Source organism: Scomber japonicus, chromosome 24 (genome assembly GCF_027409825.1).
Source record: "Scomber japonicus isolate fScoJap1 chromosome 24, fScoJap1.pri, whole genome shotgun sequence".
NCBI lineage: Eukaryota > Metazoa > Chordata > Actinopteri > Scombriformes > Scombridae > Scomber > Scomber japonicus.
In genome coordinates this window covers 2,325,337-2,343,062 of record NC_070601.1, presented here as the reverse complement: position 1 = coordinate 2,343,062, position 17,726 = coordinate 2,325,337, and the positions used below count along the sequence as shown (strand labels likewise).

Genomic DNA, 17,726 nt, shown 5'->3' with positions numbered 1-17,726 from the left:
GAGGACGACAGGAAGCTTACTTATTATAATGAGACATAGAGACTGTGGAATAAAAGATTATTACCTTCCTAATCTGGAGCAGCTGAAGTCTGAGGTCAATCTTAATTAACTCCTTTAATCCTCCTTTTTTTCTTTTCCCCCCTTTTTTCAGTCCAGCCGTCCTGCTGCTGCCCCCTAGTGGTTACTTCCTCTTCCTCTCAGCTGCTCCCCCCTCCTCCCCCCTCCTCTCCTCCCCCCTCCTCTCCACTTCCACTTCCACTTCCACTTCCTCCTCGTTAAGAAGGGATTTTGGGGGGGAAGGAGGAAGGAAGGTTCTTGTTGTTTTCTCTCAATCTTTTCTTTTCCTCAGCTGGCTGGATTTGTCTTCTCGTGACTGATTTCTTTTCCTTGTCTTGTTTTGAGGAACTTTGGAGGAAAGATAAAAAACAAAAAAGAGAGAGAGAGAGAGAGAGAGAGAGAGAGAGAGAGAGAGGAAAGAGAGAGAGAGAGAGAGGGGGAGAGAGAGAAGGGGGAGAAATCAAAAACATGAGAAAAAAAATACCAACTTGATTGGTTGCCCGTCTGATCAAGTCAAGGACTGGGCCCTCGCAACCCGATCTGGGAGGGAAGGAGAGGAAGGAAGGAGGAGAGGAAGGAAGGAGAGGAAGGAAGGAGGAGAGGAAGAAGGAAGGAGAGGAAGGAAGGAAGGAAGGAAAAGAGGAAAAAGACAGATACAGTAGGAAAAAGGAGAAATCTCAGTTACCACTCAGTGTAAAAAAGAAAAAATGTGTCGGATGGTTTTAACCTTCGTGTCGTCCTCCCTTCCTTCCTTCCTTCCTTCCTTCCTTCCTTCCTTCCTTCCGCCTGTCCTTCCTCCCTCCTTCACTCTTTCTTCTGTCCTTCCTCCCTCCCTCTTTTCCCTCCCTCCTTTTCCCTTTCTTTCCTCCCCCTACCTTGCTCCCTTCCTTCTTTCCTCCGTCCTCCCTTCCTTCCTTCCTTCCTTCCTTCCTTCATTCCTTCCTCCCTTCCCTCTCTTCCTCCCTCCTTGCTCCCTTCCTCCCTCCCCTCTTTTCCTTCCTTCTTCCTTCCTCTCTCCCTTCCTCCCTTCCATCCTTACTTCTCCCCCCTTTCCTTCCTTCCTCCCTTCCTTCCTTCCTTCCTTCCTTCCTTCCTTCCTTCCTTCCTTCCTTCCTTCCTTCCTCCCTCCTTTCCTCCCTTCCTACCATCCTTCTCCCTTCCTTCCCTCCCTTCTTCCTTCCTTTCTTCCTTCCTTCTTTCCTCCCTCCCCCATACCTTCCTTCCTTCTTCCATCCTCCCTTCCTCCCTTCCATCCTTCCTCCTTCCATCCTCCCTTCCATCCTTCCTCCGTCCCACCTTCCCTTCCTTCTTCCTCCCTTCCATCCTTCCTCCCTCCTTCCCTTCCATCCTTCCATCCTTCCTCCCTCCCTCCTTTCCTTGCTTCTCCTCCCTTCCATCCTTCCTCCCTCCCTTCCTCCCCTCCCTCCTTTCCTTGCTTCTTCCTCCCTTCCATCCTTCCTCCCTCCCTCCCTCCCTCCTTTCCTCCCTTCATTCCGTCTCTCCTTCATTCCTTCTTCCTCCTCTTCCTTTCCTTCCTCACTTACATCCATCCTCCCTTCCTCCCTCCCATCCTATCTCCTTTCCTTCCTCCCTCCCTCCCTTCCTCCCTCCCTCCCTCCCCTCCCTCCCCTCCCTCCCTTCCTTCCTTGACTGGAGGACAACAGGAGGGTTAAACTCTCTTTTTAACAACCATGTGTGACTTTCAGCACATTTTTTTTCGGGGGGTTTGTTGGTTTAGTTTCACACTCGTGTTACTTTTCATGCTTCCTGCTACCCCCCCCCCAACACACACACACACACACACTGTGACATGTTGTACCTCCATGTGAATGTGAAGGAAAGTTAAAGGAGCAGTACGTAGAATTTAGTGGCATCCAATAACTAATAGACCTTGGCATAAAATGTAATATAATACTCATAAATAGGCTTTAATTAGTGTTTAATTGAGATCTTTATATCTATATAAGGAGTGGTGGTGGAGTATTTTTTTCCTAGGATGGTGAAGTCATGACCCGCCTTTCTCTGCTTCTGCTTGGCTATTACCTCTTTACCTTTAGTTTTATGTATGGAGTGTCAGATTAACAATGGTAAAATACTAGGATAGCGAGAGTAGTGGAAGTTATGATTTTGCCATCCTAGGAAAAAATCATCATAGGATGAGGTGTTACTCAGCTATCTGCAGCCTCACTGTTAGATGCTGCTGAATCCTCCACACTGCACCTTTAAATTATCATTTTTTATATATTGTTTAGTATCTCATAATTTCACATTTTGAGCCATTATGTCACAATTATTCTTTAATATTTGAGTCAAAATGTTTTTTTTTGTATAATCTCAAAAACTTAATTTAACCTTCCTGTCGTCCTCAGTCGTCTGTTTTGACTGTTCCTCCCTTCCTTCCTCCTTTCCTTCCTTCTTCCTTCCTCCCTTCCTTTCCTCCCTTCTTCCTCCTCTCCTTCCTTCTTCCTCCCTTCCTTCCTCCCTCGTTTCCTTTCCCTCCCTCCTACCTTCCTCCTCCCTTCTTTTCCTTCCTTCTTCCTTCCTCCCTTCCTTCCGTCCTCCCTCCTTTCCTTCCTTCCTTTCCTCCCTTCCTTCCTTCTCTCTTTCTTTCCTCTCCTCTACCTTCCTCCCTTCCTTCCTTCCTTCCTCCTTTCCTTTCCTTCCCTCCTTCCTCCCCTCCCTCCTTTCCTTCCTTCTTCCTCCTTTCCTTCCTTCTTTCTCCCTCCCTTCCGTCCTTCCTCCTTTCCTTCGCTCCTCCCTTTCTCTCTTTCTTCCTTCCCTCATTTCCCTCCCTCCTTTTCTCCCTTCCTTCCTTCTTCCTTCCTTCATTCCTTGACTCGAGGACAACAGGAGGGTTAAAATAATCCCTTTTTATTAGCTGTGAACTGACTTTACAAAAAAAAATCTCATAATCACGTCGTAAGCAAGTTAACATTAAATCTTAATTAAGACTCAAATTCTTGTACTTCCTGCGATCTACAGGCTTTAGGTGAGTAAAGCAGAGAAAAGCCGTTAACAGCTGTGATGTGATGCAGAACGACGAATGGGCGGACTGAGGAAAACGAGGAGGAAGAAGACCAAGAGGAAGATGAGGAAGACGAGGAGGAAGACGAGGAGGAAGACGAGGAGGAAGACGAAGAGGAAGACGAGGAAGAAGCTTTGCAAAGTGCCTGTAAGATGCAAAAGCAAGAGGAGAGTTAGCTGGTGTGTCGGAGGAAGAGGAAGAGGAAGAGGAGGAGGAGGAAGAGGAAGTGACACCAACAACTGTTAGAAAGGAAACAGAAAAAGCAGCTGAAGCATTTTCCTCCAAAAAAAATCTGAATTTAATTCTTATAGTTTCGACTGTTTCTATTAAAGCTGAGTGTAAAGTTATTATAAGGCATTTAATTATGGTTTATTCATTATTAACATGCTAAACTCTGCAGAACGCTCCCAAATGTTAAATATCTTGTAGTTATGAGCAGATTTAAGCATTTAAATGTGAATTAATGCTCAGTATTTTAATGCAATTGCTATATATATGTTATTAATTATTAGTTAACACAGCAGGAAACACTTATATCTGCTACATTATACTGTGTTATAGACTATTTAACTTAGTTTTTGTGGCTTAAAGCTCATTTTTTAAAGTTTAATTTGAACCACTTCTGCAGAAACCTTCATTAAACTCATTTCTTAAACTATTAAACTCTCTATATTCTGAGTATTAATGCTAAATAAAAGAAGTTACAGTGATTTTTTGAGTTTAATGTGTATCAGTTCTGCAGAAACCTTCATTAAAATCATTTCTTAGACTATTAAACTCTTTATATGCTGAGTTTTTGTGGCTTAAAGTTCTTTTTTTTTTAGTTTAATTTGAACCACTTCTGCAGAAACCTTCATTAAAATCATTTCTTTATGTATCTGCTGTTGTTAAAAAGTTGAATATTAATGTGATATATTCAGAGAAAGCAGATGCATGAAAAGGAAACAAGGTTGCATGTTTTTCTCTCTCTCTCCCTTCACTTTCACATTTAACCCATTTAAACCCTTTACATACTGTTCATACTGGGTTTAGAAAGCATCAATAATCAATAATCTGACTGATCAATAAATGTGATTAAACCTTGATTCATGTTTCAGAGAGCAGCAGAGAGACTAAACATCTCCTATCACACAATATCATGTCCTATTATTACCTCAGACATGAAAATATAACATAGAATAAAAGATAGGTAGTAGTTTTGGGTTTCTTTAGTCTCTCCATCTCTACGTTGCTATGGTAACTAGATGGCAGCTGTTACTCAAACTAACTGTAGTAGCCATCAGTCTTCACTGCGATATCATAAAATGAAATCCTCATAACTACTATCTTATTAAAACTATTAACATTTTAGTAGATTTTGGGTCACTTTAGGTCATCAAATTTCAGAATAAAAGAACATTTAGGGTGATTTTACAGCCCTAAAAAAGTAAAAATGGGTTAAATCAGACTCTAGACATTATGTAAGGGTTAAAATATTTCACTTTAGGTCTTTTTAAGTCATCTAATTCCAGGGTAAAAGAACATTTAGGGTGATTTTGATGTAAGGCGACTTTAAATTTCAGAATAAAAGACATTTCAGGTGTTTTTACAGCTGTTAAATGGGTCAAATTTGACCCGAACAGAACAGTATATAAAGGGTTAAACTCATGATATGTATGTTTCATCTCTTTATTTCTCTCTCTCCATTTATTCCATTATTAAAACTATAACTATTAATTGAACTTTGGGCAACTTTAAGTAAAGTTTCAGGGTGAAAAAAAGGACATTTCGGGTGTTTTTACAAGCTGTTGAATTGGGTCAAATTTGACCCGAACATATAAGAGTTAAACTCATTCTGTATGCTTCATCTCTTTATTTCTCTCTCTCCACCTTTTACCTTATTAAAACTTTTAACTATTGGCAACTTTAAGTAAAGTTTCAGAATAAAAGATATTTGTGGTGTTTTTACAGCTGTTAAATGGGTCAAATTTGACCCGAACAGAACAGTATGTAAGGGGTTAAAAAAAGCTAAATATGATAATGAATGAACGAGCATTCAGCAGCAGATCAGTCTCAGCAGCTTGGTCCTGCTCACCTGACTTGACGCTGCAGTGGATGTGAGCTTTGGACTCGTAGTAGACCCAGTCGAACCCGGCTTCCACCGCCAGCCGAGCCAGCATGGCGTACTTGTTCCTGTCGCGGTCGGACGTGGTGATGTCCACCGCTCGGCCCTCGTAGTGCAGAGATTCCTCCGAGTGGTGGCCGTCCTCGTCCCAGCCCTCCGTGACCCGCAGTCGGACCCCGGGCCACAGGTTCATCACCGAGATGGCCAGAGAGTTCAGCTTGTCTTTGCAACGCTGGAGACGAGAAAACATGTAAATGATGGTTAAACATGTCTTTAGGAAGGAAAGAGGGAAGGAAGGAAGGATGGAAGGAAGGAAGGAAGGAAGGACAAATGAGGGAGGGAAGGAAGGAAGGAGGGATGGAAGGAAAGAAGGAAGGAAGGGAGGAAGGAGGGGAGGGAAAGAAGGAAGGAAAGAGGGAAGAAAGGAAAGAGGGAAAGAAGGAAGGAAGGAAGGAAGGAAGGATGGAAGGAAAGAAGGAAGGAAGGAAGGACAGATGGAGGGAGGGAGGGAGGGAAGAAAGGAAGGAAGGAAGGAGGGGAGGGAAAGAAGGAAGGAAAGAGGGAAGGAAGGAAAGAGGGAGGAAGGAAGGGAAGAGAAAAGGAATGGAGGAAGGAAGGACGGAGAGAGTGAAGGAGAGAGGGAAGGAATGGAGGAAGGAAGAAAGAAAGAAAGAAAGAAGGAAAGAAGGAAGGAAAGAGGAAAGAAAGAAGGAAGGAAGGAAGGAAAAAGGGAAGGAAGGAAGGAAGGAAAGAGGGAAGGAAGGAGGGAAACGAGGGAAGGAAGGAGGGAAACAAGGAAGGAAGGAAGGAAGGAAGAAAGGAGGGAAGGAAGTAAGGAAGGAAAGAGGGAAGGAAGGAAGGAAAGAAAGAAGGAAGGAAGGACAGTTGGAGGGAAACAAGGAAGAAAGGAAAGAGGAAAGGAAGGAAGGAAGGAAGGAATGGAGGAAGGAAGGAAGAAAATTTTAAACTCCTAATTTGTTAATTTCAGTTTTTTTTTTCTCTGTTTTCTGATCGTTATTCAACCTGTTTGACCCAATCAGGAGCCGTCTGAGCTCCTCACAAAGACTCATTCTACCTGCACCCATGAACCCAGCCCCCCCCCCTCACCCCAACCCAAACCCCCCCCGCCCCACCCCGTCACCCCCTCTGTGGCTCCAGCCTTTCCCCCACAATGCACCCCTGCTGTCCCGGCTTGGCCTCATGTTTGCTCTCTGTGGTGAGCGAAGGGAGACGGAGAGGAGGCTATGTTAAGGATGGATGGAGGGGTGAAAGGAGGGGAGGGGGGGTGGAGGAGGAGGGGAGGGGGTGTGGGGGGGGGGGCTGCTACCTGAACAAGAGGTCCTCAGCGTCCCCTCTAAACCTGGAGTCTGGTCAGAGTGAGCAAACATAAGGTGAGAGGGCCTATTGAGGGGCTCGTTAACTCCCCTCCTGCTCTAAATAAGGCTTATAAATCCTGCTGTCTGCCTCGTTTATCAAGGAGACACCCCAAGGCGCCATTGTTTAAAAAAAAGGGTGGTGGTGGGGGGGGGGGGGGGGGGGCATGTGACCTCGTTTTAAGATATTTATTTTAACGGTTTCCCCTCAATAAAATATGAATATTAGAAAAGTTTTTATTCCTCCTGTTCATACTGAGCGTTAGAGGATTATTAAAAAGGTGGAAGGAAGGAAGGAAGCGAGGGAGGATGGAAGGATGGACGGAAGGAAGGAAAAAAGGGAGGAAGGAGGGAAGGATGGAAGGGACGAAGGGATGAAGGAAGTAAGGATAAAGTGTTAGAGGATTATTAAAAAGATGGAAGGGAGGAAGGTTAAAAGGAAGGAAGGAAGTGAGGGAGGAAGGAAGGAGGGAAGGACTGATAGAAGGAAGGAAGGAGGGAAGGACAGATAGAAGGAAGGAAGGAGGGAAGGACTGATAGAAGGAAGGAAGGAAAAAGGGAGGAAGGAATGAAGGAGGGAAGGAATGAAGGAGGGAAGGAATAAAGGAAGGAAGGAAGGAAGGAAGGAAGGAAAGTGGGCCGGATTGGACCCACACCACAGCTCAACAGGAAACACTTAAAGAGGGAATCTCATGCTAAACACACTGTAAATACTACAAAAAGTACTACTACATAGTACTACTACTACTATAAGTACTACTACTACTATAAGTACTACTACTGTAAGTACTACTACTATAAGTACTACTACTAATATAAGTACTACTACTGTAAGTACTACTACTATAAGTACTACTACTACTGTAAGTACTACTACTATGAATACTACTACTACTGTAAGTACTACTACTACTATAAGTACTACTACTACTACTGTAAGTACTACTACTACTATAAGTACTACTACTACTGTAAGTACTACTACTGCTGTAAGTACTACTGTAAGTACTACTACTGTAAGTACTACTACTACTGTACTACTACTACTGCTGTACTACTACTACTACTACTACTGCTGTACTACTACTACTACTGCTACTGTAAGTACTACTACTGTAAGTACTACTACTACTACTACTACTACTACTACTACTACGGTGCTACTAATACTACTAATACTGTACTACTACTACTACTGCTACTGTAAGTACTACTACTGTAAGTACTACTAATGTAAGTACTACTACTGCTACTACTAATACTACTACTACTGTACTACTAATACTACTAATACTACTGCTACTGTAGTACTACTACTCCATGTACTTCCCCACCAGGTAAATGTGATATAACAGACTGAGTATAAACAGGAATCACCTGCTGCTGCTTCTAAAGTCTCATATTCCTTCATGTTCACGTGTTTAATGATTTAACTTTAAATAAACATGAATGAACAAACAGATTATTACTCTAATGATCAGATTGAACTGTGTGTGTCTGTTTAAAGCTTGTGTCTCATCTAGTGGAGTATTTATTAAACAATGACACATCACGGCCTGCAGAGGGCGCTGTTTCCTTTTTTAAAATAGGTTATATATTTGTTTTAAATTGCGCCAATATGGAAATAAATATGCATATAAATAAAGATTAAAATGTGTGATTAGGATATTTCCATCATTACTTATTAACTTATTAGATTTAAACACTTTGATTAACAGCTTTAACCTTTAAATCAATCAATTAATTAATCAATTAAGGAGGAAATAGACTAAAATGAGGCTTTTTTAAACGCTTCACCCTCATGCATCGCTCTCTACTTCAATGCATTTCTCTTTTTTGGGGCATGCAATGTTTCAATTAACTCCTTCTCCATCTGATATGAAACATCCTTTATCCTAAAAAAATGAAAGTAAAGTAGCAATAAATCAGGAGGTGAAGTGATTTCCAGCCTGTGAAAGCTCCTCAGTGCTGCAGCGCCGCATGAATCTCAGCCTATTAACGCTGAAAACTGGGATTAAACCCTATAAATGTCTTTTTCCATGTTGGCTGTGATAAGAATAGCTCGCGGGCTCGGTGTGGCTCGGTGTGGCCACAGATGCCTTTTCACAGTGTTCAGTGTGGATCTTGAACGTCTCGTGTTTTCTCTGTGCGGTCGCGAGCAACGAGCTGGACTTCATAAATCAGACGATAGATTTTGTTGGTTTTCCTTTCAAGGTGTACAGATCGGCGGGGGTTTTCTGTAGGAGTGGTTTTAAGCACTAAACCACTGACTGCACAAACATTGGACGCACAGGCTGACAACATGCGCCTGTGCACACACACCTCTACTCTACGCTGCAAGAAATGTCCCTCTGAACAGTCCAGTTAGTCACATGTGGCGTCTGATAGTCTCATTCACTTCACTTCGAGTCAAGGAAGGGAATAAAGGAAAGAAGGAAGGAAGGAAGGAAGGTAGGAGGGAGGAAGGAAGTGAACAGTCCAGTTAGTCACATGCGGCGTCTGATAGTCTCATTCACTTCACTTCGAGTCAAGGAAGGGAATAAAGGAAAGAAGGAAGGAAGGAAGGAAGGAAGGAGAGAGAAAGGAAGGAACGACAGAAGGAAGAAAGGGGGATGGAGGACGGAAGGAAGGAACGACAGAAGGAAGAAAGGGGGATGGAGGACGGAAGGAAGGAAGGGAGGAAAGGAAATAAGGGAAGAAGGAAGGAAGGATGGAGGAAAGAAGTAAGGAAGGAAAGAAGGTAGGAGGGAGGGAGGAAAGAAGGAAAGAAGGAAGGAAGGAAGGAAGGAAGGACGGAGGAAAGAAGTAAGGAAGGAAAGAAGGTAGGAGGGAGGGAGGAAAGAAGGTAGGAGGGAAGGAGGAAAGAAGGTAGGAGGGAGGGAGGAAGGAAGGAAGGACGGAGGAAAGAAGTAAGGAAGGAAAGAAGGTAGGAGGGAGGGAGGGAGGAAGGCGGGGGTTTTCTGTAGGAGTGGTTTTAAGCACTAAACCACTGACTGCACAAACATTGGACGCACAGGCTGACAACATGCGCCTGTGCACACACACCTCTACTCTACGCTGCAAGAAATGTCCCTCTGAACAGTCCAGTTAGTCACATGTGGCGTCTGATAGTCTCATTCACTTCACTTCGAGTCAAGGAAGGGAATAAAGGAAAGAAGGAAGGGAGGAAGGAAGGAAGGAGAGAGAAAGGAAGGAACGACAGAAGGAAGAAAGGGGGATGGAGGACGGAAGGAAGGAAGGGAGGAAAGGAAATAAGGGAAGAAGGAAGGAAGGATGGAGGAAAGAAGTAAGGAAGGAAAGAAGGTAGGAGGGAGGGAGGAAGGAAGGAAAGAAGGAAGGAAGGAAGGAAGGAAGGACGGAGGAAAGAAGTAAGGAAGGAAAGAAGGTAGGAGGGAGGGAGGAAAGAAGGTAGGAGGGAAGGAGGAAAGAAGGTAGGAGGGAGGGAGGAAGGAAGGAAGGACGGAGGAAAGAAGTAAGGAAGGAAAGAAGGTAGGAGGGAGGGAGGAAAGAAGGTAGGAGGGAAGGAGGAAAGAAGGTAGGAGGGAGGGAGGAAGGAAGGAAAGAAGGAAGGAAGGAAGGAAGGAAGGAAGGAAGGACGGAGGAAAGAAGTAAGGAAGGAAAGAAGGTAGGAGGGAGGGAGGAAGGAAGGAAGGAGAGAGAAAGGAAGGAACGACAAAAGGAAGAAAGGGGAATGGAGGACGGAAGGAAGGGAGGGAAGAAAGGAAATAAGGAAGGGAGGAAGGAAGGATGGAGGAAAGAAGTAAGGAAGGAAGGAAGGTATAAGAGGGAGGGAGGAAAGAAGGTAGGAGGGAGGGAGGAAGGAAGGAAAGAAGGACAGAGGAAAGAAGGAAGGAAGGAAGGAGGGAGGGAGCAAAGAAGTAAGGAAGGAAAGAAAGTAGGAGGGAGGGAGGGAGGAAAGAAGGTAGGAAGGAAGGAAGGAAGAAAGGAAGAAAGGAAGGAAGGAAGGAGGAAAGAAGGTAGGAGGGAGGAAGGAAGGAAAGAAGGTAGGAAGGAAGGAAGGAAGAAAGGAAGAAAGGAAGGAAGGAAGGAGGAAAGAAGTAAGGAAGGAAAGAAGGTAGGAGGGAGGAAGGAAGTGAACAGTCCAGTTAGTCACATGTGGCGTCTGATAGTCTCTGAATGTGTTTCACTTCTGAGCGTTAGAGGATTATTAAAAAGATGGAAGGAAGGAAGGAAGCGAGGGAGGATGGAAGGATGGAAGGAAGGAAAAAAGGGATGAAGGAGGGAAGGAAGGAAGGAAAAAAGGGATGAAGGAAGTAAGGATAAAGTGTTAGAGGATTATTAAAAAGATGGAAGGGAGGAAGGTTAAAAGGAAGGAAGGAAGGAAGTGAGGGAGGAAGGAAGGAAGGAAGGACAGATAGAAGGAAGGAAGGAGGGAAGGACTGATAGAAGGAAGGAAGGAGGGAAGGACTGATAGAAGGAAGGAAGGAAAAAGGGAGGAAGGAATGAAGGAGGGAAGGAATAAAGGAAGGAAGGACGGAAGGAAGGAAGGAAGGAAGGAAAGTGGGCCGGATTGGACCCACCCAAGAAAAAGAAGCTGAATGTGTTTCACTTCGAGTCAAGGAAGGAAGGGAAGGCAGGGAGGGAGGAAGGAGGGAAGGAAGGGAGGAAGGTAGGGGGGAGGAAAGGAAGAGAGAAGCAGGCAGGAAGGAAGGAAGGAAATGAGGGAGGAAGGGAGGAAAGGAAGGAAGGAAGGGAGGGAAAGGAAGGACGAAGGAATAAAGGACGGAAAGGAGGGAGGAAGGAAGGATGGAAAGGAAGAAGGAAGGGAGAGAGGAAGGAAGGATGGAAATGAGGGAGGGGAGGAAAGAAAGGAAGAAAGGAGGGAAGGAATGAAGGAGGGAAGGAAAGGAGGAAGGAAGAAGGGAAGGAAGGGAGGGAAGGAGGGAAGGAGGGAAGGAAGGGAGGAAGGTAGGGGGGAGGGAAAGGAAGAGAGAAGGAGGCAGGAAGGAAGGAAGGAAGGAAGGAAGGAAGGAAAGAAAGGAGGGAAGGAAAGAAGGAGGGAAGAGAGGGAGGAAGGAAGAAGGGAAGGAAGGAGAGAGAAAGGAAGGAACAACAGAAGAAAGAAAGGGGGATGGAGGAAAGGAAATAAGGAAGGGAGGAAGGAAAGGAAATAAGGAAGGGAGGGAGGAAGGAAGGAAGGAAGGAAGGAGAGAGAAAGGATGGAACAACAGAAGAAAGAAAGGGGGATGGAGGAAAGGAAATAAGGAAGGGAGGGAGGAAAGGAAATAAGGAAGGGAGGAAGGAAGGATGGAGGAGAGAAGTAAGGAAGGAAGGTAGGAGGGAGGGAGGAAGGAAGGAAAGAAGGGCAGAGGAAAGAAGGAAGGAAGGAAGGAAGGAAGGACGGAGGAAAGAAGTAAGGAAGGAAAGAAGGAGAGAGGAAGAAAGAGGAAGGACAGAAGGAAGGAAGAAAGGGAGATGGAGGAAGGGAAGAAAGAGAGAAGAAGGAAAGAAAGAAAGAAGGAGAGAGGAAGCACAGATGGAAGGAAGGAAGGAAGGAGGGAAGGAAGGAAGGAACAGTCAAAACCCGTGGGCCAGAACCGGCCCACCAAGGCGTCAAATCCGGCCCACTTTCCTTCCTGTCCTTCTTTCCTTCCTCCCTTTCTTACTTCTTTCCTTCTTTGTTTCCTTCCCTCCGTCCTTCCTTTCTTCCATCTGTCCTTCATCTTCTTTTCCTTTCTTCTTTCCTCCCGTCAATCCTTCCTTCCTTCTTTCCTTCCTTCCTTACCTTCCTTGTTTTCTTTTCCTTTCTTCCTTTCCTTCCTAATCCCTTTTCTTTCCCTCCTTTCCTTCCTATCACTTTTCCCTTCTTTCCTTCCTTCCTTACCTTCCTTGTTTTCTTTTCCTTTCTTCCTTTCCTTCCTATCACTTTTCCCTTCTTTCCTTCCTTCCTTCCTTCCTTCCCTCCTTTCCTTCCTAATCCCTTTTCCTTCCCTCCTTTCCTTCCTATCACTTTTCCCTTCTTTCCATCCTTCCTTCCTTCCTTCCTTGTTTTTATTTCCTTTCTTCCTTTCCTTCCTAATCCCTTTTCCTTCGCTCCTTTCCTTCCTATCACTTTTCCCTTCTTTCCTTCCTTCCTTTCCTTCCTTCCCTTCTTTCCATCCTTCCTTCCTATCACTTTTCCCTTCTTTCCATCCTTCCTTCCTTCCTTCCTTACCTTCCTTGTTTTGTTTTCCTTTCTTCTTTTCCTTCCTAATCCCTTTTCCTTCCCTCCTTTCCTTCCTATCACTTTCCCTTCTTTCCATCCTTCCTTCCTTCCTTCTTTCCTTGTTTTCTTTTCCTTTCTTCCTTTCCTTCCTAATCCCTTTTCCTTCCCTCCTTCTTTCCTTCCTTCCTTTCCTTCCTTTCCTTCCTATAACTTTTCCCTTCTTTCCATCCTTCCTTCCTTCCTTGTTTTCTTTTCCTTTCTTCCTTTCCTTCCTAATCCCTTTTCCTTCCCTCCTTTCCCTCCTTCCTTCCCTCCTTTCCTTCCTATCATTTTCCCCTTCTTTCCATTCTTCCTTCCTTCCTTTCCTTTCCTTCCTTCCTTTTTAATGATCCGGCCCACATGAGATCACATTTGGCTCCATGTGGCCCTTGAATGAAAATGAGTTTGACACCTCTGCTTTAAAATAGTGTTAATAATAATCCAATTTAGCAGGCAAGTAAAAAAAAAGAAAGGGGGATGGAGGATGGAAGGAAGGAAGGGAGGAAGGAAGGATGGATGGAGGAAAGAAGTAAGTAAGGAAGGAAGGTAGGAGGGAGGGAGGAAGGAAGGAAGGAAGGAAGGAGAGAGAAAGGAAGGAACAACAGAAGAAAGAAAGGGGGATGGAGGAAAGGAAATAAGGAAGGGAGGAAGGAAGGAAGGATGGAGGAAAGAAGTAAGGAAGGAAGGAAGGTATAGGAGGGAGGGAGGAAAGAAGGTAGGAGGGAGGGAGGAAGGAAGGAAAGAAGGACGGAGGAAAGAGGTAAGGAAGGAAAGAAGGTAGGAGGGAGGGAGGGGGAAGGACAGAAGAAAGAAGAAAGGAAATAAGGAAGGGAGGAAGGAAGGATGGAGGAAAGAAGTAAGGAAGGAAGGAAGGTATAGGAGGGAGGGAGGAAAGAAGGTAGGAGGGAGGGAGGAAGGAAGGAAAGAAGGACGGAGGAAAGAGGTAAGGAAGGAAAGAAGGTAGGAGGGAGGGAGGGGGAAGGACAGAGGAAAGAAGAAAGGAAATAAGGAAGGGAGGAAGGAAGGATGGAGGAAAGAAGTAAGTAAGGAAGGAAGGAAGGAGGGAGGGAGGAAGGAAGGAAAGAAGGACAGAGGAAAGAAGGAAGGAAGGAAGGAAGGAGGAAAGAAGTAAGGAAGGAAAGAAGGTAGGAGGGAGGGAGGGGGAAGGACAGAGGAAAGAAGAAAGGAAATAAGGGAGGAAGGAAGGATGGAGGAAAGAAGTAAGTAAGGAAGGAAGGAAGGAGGGAGGGAGGAAGGAAGGAAAGAAGGACAGAGGAAAGAAGGAAGGAAGGAAGGAAGGAGGAAAGAAGTAAGGAAGGAAAGAAGGTAGGAGGGAGGGAGGAAAGAAGGTAGGAGGAAAGAGGTAAGGAAGGAAAGAAGGTAGGAGGGAGGGAGGGGGAAGGACAGAGGAAAGAAGAAAGGAAATAAGGAAGGGAGGAAGGAAGGATGGAGGAAAGAAGTAAGTAAGGAAAGGAAACAACCACTCAAGTTAAATGTGAGAGAATGACTCTTTTTGCAGTGTTGGCTTCGTCTCCTCTGAACAGTCGCGTCTGTATGAAGCAGCAGCAGCAGCAGCGGAGGAGCGCCCAGGAAAAAGCGAATAAAAAAGTCAAGGAGGCAAAAAAAAAAAAAAAAGTCAGTCAGTATAATTAAGGCTTCATCACAAGTGAAGTGGGTTATTTTTACACATGTGTGCTGCGAAAACAAACAAAAAAGTAACACGGAATAGTAAAAGACAAACAGGAGGCTGTCTGCTGTGGCTTGGAGCCCATAAATTGTGTGCAGGTCAACGCTGTAAGAAATGTCACACCAAGAAGGAGGGGGGGGGGGGGGTGGGGAGGGGGGGGGGGGTTAAAACTCACGAGCATCCTTAAATGATTCCCTCCTTGTTATAAAGCTGGAGCTGCACCCTTAAATCTGACCTCAAGACCCGTAAGAATAAATAATTGTTTTTTTTTTTTACTTTAATTTTAATAAGTTTGCGAGCTTGTCTGTTAGAAATAGGAGAAAATCTTTATTTAGTTTTATTTAAACAGCTTTAATGTACTTTGAATAGTTCTACCATTAATATTTCCTTTATCTAAATCATTAGTATTATACATTATAATAAACCACGCCACTATGCATTCATATGTATTGCTATAATTCACGTTATCCAGTGAAATGAGTCATTTATCAGAGGAGGTTTAAACACTTTCAGGTCATTATATTGGACTTAAACTTTATTATTATTTTTTTTTTAGCACATTTAAATCTTGAAATAAAGCAGAAACATTATTTTTAGATGACCTGAGTCGCTCTTTGACGTTTTATTTAAATGAAAGTCGATTTAAATGAACTTATAATGCTTTAAAAACAACGTATATCTGCTGTTTCTCTCTCTCTGTGTCTCGTGGACATTTCTTACAGTGCGCGCGCGGCAGCAGAGGTGACAGCTCCAGACGGGAATGCGCGCTTTCATTCCCCCCACGTGGGTCTGTGGACATAAACGCTGCAGCTCTGAGAGGAAGCCCGCGGTCACAAGAGCCAGATATAAATACTTTATTCCTGGGGAAATTGGGAGTCAAATAAATTCCACCCGGGGCCACATCAATGACGGTGTCGTAAAAATTTTTGACAGTCCAAAAAGGCGACTGTTAACTCTGGCCAGTCGGGCTAAAAACGAAAAAACGGTAAACATCAGTCCACGCTTGACCCGAGCTCTAACCAAATACGACTTTTGGCTGTTTTTCCACCAAAAAACATGATGTAAAACAGAGGACATAGTGTTTTAATTAAGAGAGACCGCTTTTCCATACATTTTTAGACGGGGTTGCCCCTTTTTTTTTTTTTTTTTTTTTTTACGCACGCGCTGCCCACAAAGCTGAACGTCTTGAAACTTGGATGTTAGAGGCAAGAAGAAGAAGAAGTGATTCAAAACTACTCACCTTACACAATACACACACACACACACACACACACACACACACACACACACACACACACACACACACACAAAGGCGACTGTTTCTGCAGCTAGATTGATTGATTATAAAGAAAGCGACATAAAGTCAAAGTGGGGCGGCAGCTGTGATTTGCAGCTTTAATTATTATTATTATTATTATTATTATTATTGTTATAAGGGTTTTTTTTCTTTCTTTTTTTTTCTTTTTTAAACACATGACATAAAGAAGCTTTGGATTGTTGGGACTTTGCAGTGACGAGCCTTGAGTCAACAAGAAATGAGGAAAAAGATAAGAGAGAGTCCACGAGTTTAAAGACTGAGCAAAGTGCACGAAGTAAGAAGTTAGAGAGAGAGAGAGAGAGAGAGAGAGAGAGAGAGAGAGAGAGAGAGAGAGAGAGAGAATGCTTCCAGACCAGGCTAAAGGGCACTCCGGTGCACAGTTATTATACTTAACTCAAACTAAGATTAAAACTAAATAAAAACTACAATTAACAATGCAAAACTACTTCAAATTAAACTGAATTTGCAGATAAAAATCAGCTTAGTTTTACTTTTCTTTCCATTTTCTACATTTTTATTGTATCGTGTTCAGTTTGACTTGTTTGCGATAAAGAGACGCAGCTCATTTGACCTCAGAGTCAGCATTATTTCATCCTTTACAGCTTCTACTAATCAATACTTTCCTCTTAACACCTGGAAAAAACTCCAAACTTAACTCAAACTTCACTATAAACTACTCCATCGCTTAAAATAAACTGAAATCAAAAAGCTACGGCAGCCGGGGAGGGCTTACCTGTGTCATCATGCGGTCTGCACCTGTGTTCTCCTCATCCTTGAAGATGATGTCGGGGTTGTAGTTTGGGGTGAGCTCCTTGAAGCGCTCAGAGTTCCGGGTTATTTTCCCTTCGTATCTCCCGCTGGCTCCTAAAGTCTTCTCGGCCACGTTGGGGCTGAACTGCTTGTAGGCGAGCGGTGCCAGCTTCCTCGGTGACCGCCTCTTGCCATATCCTCTACCCGGCCCGCAGCCCTCGCTCACCGGGGAGAGGAGAAAGGCGCACCCGGCGAGGCACGTCACCAGAGCCGGGAGCCGCATTCCACCCCGGTGCCGGTGTGTAACCCCCGGGCGGGTGGCCAAAAATGTCACCACTGTATATCTTCACTGTGCCTCCTCCTCCCTTTATAATTTTAGAGTGGAGGTAACGGAGCAGGACTCATCCAAGAGTCCCCAAAAAGTCGCCATTCCCCGTGCGTAAAAGTGCACCAAAATGCGCCGTTTTTTGTTTTTTTTTGATATTTTGGAGATAAAGACGCTGAAACGAGCCGAACCTAAACCTGAACCTGAACCTCTGAGCCGGCTGACACTCTCCTGTCTCCTGTCCCGAGTGCACACACAGAGGCAGGGGCATAAATAGGCGAGGTGAGTTTATCTTGGCAGGCAGGTTCAAAGCTGCCTCTCTGTGTCGGAGCTGTGAGAAACGGGCTTCAGACAGAGCGTAGGCTGGCTGCGCCTTTTGGGCACGGCGGTCAAAGGGTGTCCCCGCAGCGGTTTCTGCCTCTCGGGTTTGTTCTCAATGCGTCCCTGTGGCGCAGCAGGGCTGTTGGCAGAAATGGAAATGGAAGAGATCCTACTACAGTATACAAGATGAGAAGAAGAAGAAGAAGGAGAAGAAGAAGAAGGAGACCGCGCCCTGCTGGACCTGCCCTCCGCTGCGTCCTCTCCTCCCACCTTCATCTGTTTATTGTGGACAAATTGGGATTAACTATTGTTTTTATTTAAATCATTTTAATCTTATAATGTGGATGGAAGATCACTGCTTTGTGTGTTGCTCTTCGCTTCTAATGACTTTAATACGAATCATTATTTTAGTCTAGTTTTGATTTTCTCCTTTTCCTGTAATTGTATGTTTTAATATTTCCATTTTTTTTTTACTATTTCCGGTTTTATTTTGTTCTTTATTTCCATTTCTTACTGGGTATATGCTCTATATTAATAAAAGCTGCTTTAACTTAACTTAAC

At 44.2% G+C, this 17,726-nt stretch overlaps 1 protein-coding gene across 1 annotated transcript; it reads right to left on the bottom strand.

Moving 5' to 3' along the window:
- Positions 1-328: 328 nt before the first annotated feature.
- On the bottom strand, positions 329-16,949 carry ihhb (Indian hedgehog signaling molecule b). The gene is made up of 3 exons (XM_053314845.1): positions 16,503-16,949; positions 5,157-5,418; positions 329-405 (listed from the first exon to the last, which is right to left on the bottom strand). The coding sequence occupies exons 1-3, from the start codon at positions 16,800-16,802 to the stop codon at positions 329-331; spliced, it is 639 nt and encodes a 212-aa protein (XP_053170820.1). The 5' UTR covers positions 16,803-16,949.
- Between the last annotated feature and the right edge of the window lie 777 nt (positions 16,950-17,726).